This window comes from Silurus aristotelis (genome assembly GCF_946808225.1).
Source record: "Silurus aristotelis genome assembly, chromosome: 16".
Lineage (NCBI taxonomy): Eukaryota > Metazoa > Chordata > Actinopteri > Siluriformes > Siluridae > Silurus > Silurus aristotelis.
Window position 1 is genome coordinate 4028214 of NC_139589.1, and position 8404 is coordinate 4036617.

Consider the following 8404-nt stretch of genomic DNA (forward strand, 5'->3'; position numbering starts at 1 on the left):
ACTGATTATATTAATTACAGTCCACAGTACAGCAAATGAACAGTTCTGCATTTAAATGTCACTGTTCAGCACAGTTCAGCTGAAGTTCTTGAGACTTTTCTGATTGACAAACCTTCATTTTTTTCAACTGATGATGTTTTTTTTTTTCTTAACTGAGTGTTTCATGCCATAATACGGATTTGTTGTAGTATCACTTCTAATACTATTGATTCCTTCCTCACATTTTCCTTTGCACAAGACAACCGATCGTCTAAAGCACATTAGGATGGCAAGAAATATCACAAATGAACTCTTGATAGGACAAATCTGTGAATGTATTTATTATAATCATTTCAGTTGACTGTCTCGTGAATCTGATGAGAGAATGTTATGAGTTGGATAAGCTGTTATTAAAGGTGGTGTTTCACACTTTTTTTGTTTACTACATAATTACATTTGTGTTCTTTTTTATGTCTTGAGCATTAATTAAGGTGTGTCCATATCTATCTATATATATATATATATATATATATATATATATATATATATATATATATATATATATATATATATATATATATAAAGCTCAAATACCACTGACTGACTTACACACTCATCACGAAATCTCAAAAACCACTGAACGGATTGCAATGAAATTTGGAACATACCTTCCTCTTGGGTCTTAGGTGCTCACTAAAAAAGGGTTTTGAAAAATTCACCCTGGATCGCGGCTAACTCACGATATATATAAAGCTCAAATACCACTGACTGACTCATTCACTCATCACGAAATCTCAAAAACCACTGCACGGATTGCAATGAAATTTGGAACATACCTTCCTCCTGGGCGATTTCTCACGCATTGTAAACTCTTCGAAATAACAGTACGGATCCTCATTAAACTTATTACATTGTTTCTTATTAGATGTTAGATGCACAATAAAAATTATTTTCAAAGTAGTTTGCCCTGTATCGGTACTACAAAGGGGTAGTACGTTATTTGTTGACGTTACATTCTGATCTCTGATCATCCAGTCCTGCTCAGTGCTTACTGCTTATTGCCATATTGCTTAGCGTTCTGCCTCCTGTAGCGAAGCACGGGTACTTTCAGCGAGTATATATTTATATATATATATATATATATATATATATATATATATATATATATATATACATATATATATATATATATATATATATATATATATATATATATATATATATATATATATATGTGTGTGTGTGTGTGTGTGTGTGTGTGGTATTTATTATTTTATAATGTCATATTTTATTTATTATTATTAACATTGTTTTTTTTTCAAAGAAATTAAGTCACTGTATTCAAAGTAGAAATATTTTAGCTTCAACAATCTTAGCACAATATTAACCTGTGTTCAAAATAAGATAAATACGATAAATAAATATGATAATGTACGTTTACTAAATAGGAATAGTTAAAAAAAAACAGAAATGTAGATAATATTTATAAAATAAAGTAGTCCATGTGAGTGCGTTTATGCACACAGTAATGGCTTCCTACTAGTACTCCGAAATACTACATTTCCCATAATGCCTCGGATCGACGCCGCGCGCAAAAGATTTGCTTCCGGGTGTTTCACGGTCCTTTTCCTGTGCCTAAAAAGACTGAGGAGTTTGGCTAGTTGAGCCCTCCGACTCAATCTAAAGCCATCGACCCTGAAAGGCGCGATACAGGTTTGCCAAAATGACCGAGCAGATGACTTTGAGAGGGACCCTGAAGGGCCACAGCGGTTGGGTGACCCAAATCGCCACAACTCCTCAGTTTCCTGACATGATTCTGTCCGCGTCCCGAGGTGAGGGCCTGCGCCATTACTGTGCTCTGAGAGCCGGCTGGTCTATGTGGCACGCCTCGGTGCTCTGTGTGTCAGTGCTCTGAGTAATAAATTACACAAAATACTAAAGAAAAGCAAACCTTAGGACCTATAAATGTTTATTTAATTCAGTTTATTATTGCTAAAATACAATTTGTGTGTTTTATTTGTATAAGCAAGAAGGGTTGTATAAAAACTGCTATCAAGCTCTCTTCATTCTCTTATTATTATATTGAGCACTCTATTGGGTTTAATGTTAACGATTTCAGACCAAAAAAATGCATTTCCATCTTTGTGATCATTTAAAATGTATTATATGTTAGAGACCATCATTATTGTTACCATTTCAATCCCCAAACCTGTCACATCCATTCGGGTTTATTCAGCACTTGAATATTTAACACGGATTCCAGAATTATAAGAAGACACTCAACTAACACCAGCTGCTTCTTCTCGCTTTTCTCACCTGCAGATAAGTCCATCATCATGTGGAAGCTGACCCGTGACGAGACCAACTATGGCGTGCCCCAGCGTGCTCTGCGTGGACACTCGCACTTCGTCAGCGATGTGGTCATCTCCTCGGACGGACAGTTTGCTCTGTCCGGGTCGTGGGACAGCACTCTTCGTCTCTGGGATCTCACCACGTGAGTCTAAGACAGGAAACATCTGACAGCTTTCAATCATGGCTGACTTAAAGAAAGAATGAGAACCCTTTCACGTATATGTTACAGCAGAGTGAGATTCTGTCTTTGCGTTTCCCACTGATGTTAGGAAGCAGAGGTCCGGAACCGTGATACAGCGCGTTAAGGGCCTTGCTCAAGGGCCCGAAAGTGGCAGCTTGGCAATACTGTGGCTTACACTTCCAACCTTCTGATCAATACTCCAGAACCGTAACCATTAAAATACCTCCCTCAATAAAGTGCTAGTTATTTAGCCCAAAGTGTTGCTCAAAAAAATTTGGATTTTTTTTTTAAAGATTATAACCAAGAGTATTTACATCTTCAAGCCATTTCAAATTTTCATCAGAACATAGTGTGTAAGACCACTTTCACATGGTTTTGAGAGTGGGGGGGAATCGATTCTACAATAGTGTGAGGCTGTTTTTGTTTGTTACCCCATTTGCATTTAATGTACGTTTAAACTTTAAAGTTGCTTGAACTTTTGAACCGATGCTGGCATTTACACTTTGATCAGTTAGTGAACTAGGACGTGTCTCCAGACTGGTTAGTGGTTAAGGCTCTGGGTTACTGATCAGAAGGTCGGAGCCCTAGTATTGCCAAGCAGCCACTCTTTGGGCCTTTGAGCAAGACACTTAAATGTCTGTGGTCCAGCATTACTTAGATATGAGAAGAATATATATATATATATATAATATTATTATTATTATTTTATTTTTTTATTTTTTTTACTGTGCTGGCAAGTATGTATAAACTCCTGTATCTTTCTTCTCCAGTGGAACCACAACCCGTCGCTTTGTTGGACACACCAAGGACGTGCTGAGTGTTGCCTTCTCTGCCGATAACCGCCAGATCGTGTCTGGCTCCCGGGACAAGACCATCAAGCTGTGGAACACTCTGGGTGTCTGCAAATACACCATCCAGGTGAGACTTGCTCGTGTCTCCAACCTGTAGAGGCTTTCAAATTAGACCAAAGTTGTAGATCTTTATTTTGGACTTTGAATGGCAGTCCTGTCATTCTTCATACATTTTATGGAGCGGATTTTAATTTTTTATTTTTACGACTTTTCGAACAAAAAATCATTTATGTTTTAAGAAGAAAAAAAAGTTATTGCTGAAATTGCACACAAGAATATCTGTGAAACTAAACCCATTAAGTGCTTTTAATTGCCATATTACATAAAAATGCAACTATAAATTCAAATATAAAAATCAATTTTACTAAATAAAATTTCTTTAATAATTATCTTCTCCTCGCTCTTTTCTCCTTGTTCCTTCATTTTTCATTCTGCAGCGTCTTGTTGCCTGTCCAGAGTGGTTAAAAGTTTAGCGGGTGGTGCGTCAATACTAATGGTCCGTGGGGAAACACAGTGCTTTTTGTATAGTTAAACTAAACAGAGCTCCTTTTTTTTTTTTTTTTTAATTAGAATTACTCAAGTTACTTTGAATTGTTTCAGCCCTGATAATAACAGCAGATGAGTCAATCAACTTTGAGTACATTTATTATTTGGCCGACCCCATTATCCAGAAGTGCTTCGTTTTGAACTCATTCTTTTGATCCAGAAGTCCAACATCTCGACCAGTGAGAAACTCTGACCAGCATTTCACACTATTGCATCGTCCAGTTGGTTATTTAAAGATGTGGTATTTTGGAGAACACGTTTGGAGCTTATAAAGTGTGTGTGTTTACAGGATGAGGGTCACTCCGAGTGGGTGTCCTGCGTGCGCTTCTCACCCAACAGCAGCAACCCCATCATTGTGTCCTGCGGCTGGGACAAGCTGGTTAAGGTGAGCTCCGGTTTATAGGCCACTTATATATTTTTTATGTCAGATTGTTGTACTGTGCTCAAGCTGCTTAATTGACTGTTTATGTAGGCGTAGTAGATTTTTGGGAAAGGCTGTAATTTGTGTTAAATGGTCCTCAGGTGTGGAATTTGGCCAACTGCAAGCTGAAGACCAACCACATTGGACACACTGGTTTCCTAAACACGGTCACCGTGTCCCCTGATGGGTCCCTCTGCGCTTCTGGTGGAAAGGTAATGCCACCTCTGTCTTGTGGTAACGCAATGAATGTCTTCTGAGTATTTGGCAAGAAAGCAGTCAGGTTCATTATTAGTATGAATTCACACAAATATGCTCTTGTGTATAGTGTATTTGTGCTGATCGTTATTGTGTCTCTCATTCCTGTCGTGCAGGACGGGCAGGCCATGCTGTGGGATCTGAATGAAGGGAAGCACCTGTACACTCTGGATGGTGGTGACACCATCAATGCTCTCTGCTTCAGCCCTAACCGATACTGGCTCTGCGCTGCCACCGGCCCTTCCATCAAGATCTGGGTATTGCTGCGTTTCTTAATTTTCTTTTAACATTGTAAAAATGTTTGATAGACTTTGCACTGAATCACTGAAATGTTATTCCTCGCACTGACTCTCATACTTAGTGCTTTCAGTAGTGCAGTGTGGTGATGCATCACATGAGGGTTCTAAAACTAGTGCATATATACTTGAACTGAAACAGTCTGTGCTGGATGTCATGCCTTTATATTCATTTGGGATGTTCGAGAAAAAGAGCTTGTGGTTTTCTCATGTTTTTATTTTAAACATCTTTAATCAGAGTTACATCAACAGGCTTCTTAATCATATGCAAAGACAAGACAGCAATAAAAAAAACATGGGGGAGACCCCTTTTTAGGTAGACTAGACATCTTATGAATTCGAATGTGCAGATTTAATCAGTCTTGCGTAATGGATAAATCCCAAATAAAAGTTCAATACCATTGAGAAAACACAGTGAGTCAGGAAGAATGGTCTGTAAATAAGCTTTACACTTCCACTTGTGAATAGTATTACAGCAGCATTCTTTGGTTTATATTTATCTGCAAAACAAGCCAATAAGCCGCTTAAGATAGCGAAGCTGTGGACCACAGTCTCTTCCAATAGACCAGAGTGCAAAAGTAAGAGACCCTAAAATAAATCACGTATGATCCAGATTTGCCTTGAGAAATAATCCTTTGGGCTGAATTGCATTTTGATGCTACAGAACATTTTTCACTGCTTAGCTGGAGAACTCCAGGATACACAAGGTGGGGAAAAGGTCCTGAGATGTCAGAAACTTAAGAGATGAGGTGTGGACAGAATGGAGATGGAAATGACCTTGCCACCGTTGCAATTTTTCAAGTAGTTAAATGAGTAGGAACCAAGACTTTAAATATATGACCGACTTCCTGACTTCTGGGTCTAATACTAGAAAGTATTAGTATAAGCTTTGAAATATGTCTTATACAAGAACTTCCTCTCAGTACTGATAGGTGCCTGGAACTGGAGCTGTGTTTGATATAGATTCAGTGAGCAATAACTTTTTTTTTTTTTTTTGGTAGTTACCAGCAGGCATAATTACTGTTTTTAAGTAAACACTTTACTGTGATTTGACACCACTTTTTTGATCTGCTGGACATTTCTTAAATTGAATAAAAAACAACCATGAAAAAAACTTTAGCAGTAAACGCACGGCGCTCAATAGTTTTTGCCTTTAAACACTTTGACTGTAGATCAAAGTAGAGTGAAGAAAAGGTTTCATAATTGTTCCTGATTTTTTTTTTTGTTTTTATTACCTTTGATGTTTTTTCAAAAATCATGCAGTTATTGCACATATACAACCATATTCCTTTTTTGATAAACTTTAAACCAATCAGAATATCTGAGGATACATATACAGAGTGCTATGATTGCTGTTTGCTTGCATAATTTTTTCTTACACATTTGGTGTTCTGAAAGTAGCCCATTATACATTTTTCATTAGCTCAGATTTTTTACTTGCGATTGTTCATAAGCTTCTCTCTTCCTTTCTGATGCGTGTGTGTGTGTTCTTTCTTTTTAGGATTTGGAGGGTAAAATCATAGTTGATGAGCTGAGGCAGGAGGTGATCAGCAACAACAGCAAAGCCGAGCCGCCCCAGTGCACTTCCCTGGCCTGGTCTGCGGATGGACAGGTAAGAGAGAGCAGACTGCTTCAGGTTTGCCATGTTTGTGTGAAAAGGCACGCTTGTCTTTTCAATGAGCTTTCAGATGTGAAATGATGTATATGCAGCAGCCGGGTGAGCTTTTAAGCACCTGTATTAAGCATAATGTTTCATATTTGTTCTTTCTCAGACTCTGTTTGCTGGCTACACTGACAACCTCATCAGAGTGTGGCAGGTTACCATTGGAACCCGATAGACACCTTAATTCCAAGAACAAAATGCTAAGAATGGAACTTGGATAAAAACAAATAAAGTAATAAAAATCGGATCATTTGGTATCTTTAGTGTTTTGTTTTTGTTTTTTTTTATCTTGGTAATTTTATGTGGTTAAAGTTAACTGTCATTTTGTCTGTATCTCACTGCTTACACACACTAGCTGTCTTTGGTGACTTGGGTCATTTTTTAGATTCTGGGTGCAGTTTGTGTGACAACTGAAGTAAGTTACAAATGCATCCTGCTTGCGTACGGTTTCCCGAACTTCATATTTTCCATTGAGGAGGATGTAACTGGTAGGTGGGCATTGGCCAGGACTAAATCATAGAGAAATAAATTAGGGGGTAGAATGATACAGTTTGCAGGTAAAACTGTTTAGAACAAAAACAGTCGCTTTGAACATGTATTTTAAATTGGAACAGCAACCACACGTTAACACATCACATTTTTGTTAATGGCTTCCGGACATCAGCGGCCCCTTTGAGATTCTCCGAATGACAAATATAGCATGTGGTGTTTTTTTTTTGGTTTTGGTTTTGGTTTTTCTGTAATAAAATAAAGACTAACATTTGGATTTGGCACATATTAGGTTGAGTAAATATTTTTAGTTTGAAACATTACACAGATTTTTAATAAAATACACCACTATTTCTTAGAGGTGCACTGAAGGAGAATCGCTTCAAGTTTTTTAACTGAGGAATCGGTTTCTTTAGTTTTGTGGCTGTTAAATATCTGACGACTTGTTGGTCCAGTAATTCTTATTTATTTTTTTATATCTTTTTGCTGACCAATTATGCATTTTAATGGTTTATTATATTAAATGAGCATTCCCTTGTTGTCAGCCATAAATTTGAAAACGTTTGAGCGATTCAAATAGGTTGGTGGGTATTGACTACTTTGGGGTCTTGTTTTATTCTTTACATATTTAATAATAAACTGATTAACTAAAGTTTATCGCACGAAAAGTCACAACAGAAGTGCTGGACATGTAATACCTAATTTTGAAAACCCATTTTTGCTGCTTTATGGTTTGCACATTAATACAGGGCGGACATATTTTATGATACAGTAACTCAAATCAAATTTAATCCTGCTACAAGTATAACTTTGTGCCAGTGAATACTTAGAAAAGCTCATCACAGTATTAACTAGTGGGTATTTTGTAATATATAAAACTTATGTTTGTGTTATATTAGTTATATTATCCCCTATACTATATCCTATAATAGCCTCTTCTTTTTTTTTCCCAAAATATAAACGTCCCAGTTTAGGAAACTATGTTTACAATTCTAATTTCAAGTTCAAATGTGGGATATGTTTGGTAATTAACTTAATAAACCTCAGAGGATTTGTCTTTGTTTTCTCGTTGACAATTCATTTTATTTAACGTATTTTAGTGTTGTCATTTTACTGAAAAACAAAAGTCATCATAATGCTTGGTTTAAAAAAATAAAAACTTGTAGTTACATTATTAGATTTACTGTAAATACGTCAAATTGTTCTGCATTTACTGTAAATGTTAGTTGAGTCGCTTCGGCCTGCTACCGGATCGAGCCAGCGCTCAGGTTTGAACTGGCGTAAAAACTGCGCACGGAAAGCGTTATGGGAAGACGTATTGACCAATAAGAGGGCACCGTCAATGGGACGTTCGTCCCGGCTGTCGAATCG

General features: G+C 37.1%; 1 protein-coding gene across 1 annotated transcript; it reads left to right on the forward strand.

Annotated features, from left to right (window-relative positions):
- The first annotated feature begins 1583 nt into the window (after nt 1-1583).
- Nucleotides 1584-6791, forward strand: LOC310739046 (small ribosomal subunit protein RACK1-like). The gene is made up of 8 exons (XM_083564646.1): nt 1584-1811; nt 2302-2473; nt 3283-3430; nt 4199-4294; nt 4432-4542; nt 4702-4842; nt 6383-6493; nt 6654-6791. The coding sequence occupies exons 1-8, from the start codon at nt 1703-1705 to the stop codon at nt 6717-6719; spliced, it is 954 nt and encodes a 317-aa protein (XP_083420772.1). The 5' UTR covers nt 1584-1702; the 3' UTR covers nt 6720-6791.
- The last annotated feature ends 1613 nt before the right edge of the window (nt 6792-8404 follow it).

Excerpts from the sequence above, each read along its gene's own strand:
- LOC310739046 (XM_083564646.1), top strand. The coding sequence starts at position 1,703 with ATGACCGAGCAGATGACTTTGAGAGGGACCCTGAAGGGCCACAGCGGT. Across the intron at positions 3,431-4,198 it reads TCTGCAAATACACCATCCAG|GATGAGGGTCACTCCGAGTG; the intron begins GTGAGACTTGCT and ends GTGTGTTTACAG. Across the intron at positions 6,494-6,653 it reads CCTGGTCTGCGGATGGACAG|ACTCTGTTTGCTGGCTACAC; the intron begins GTAAGAGAGAGC and ends GTTCTTTCTCAG.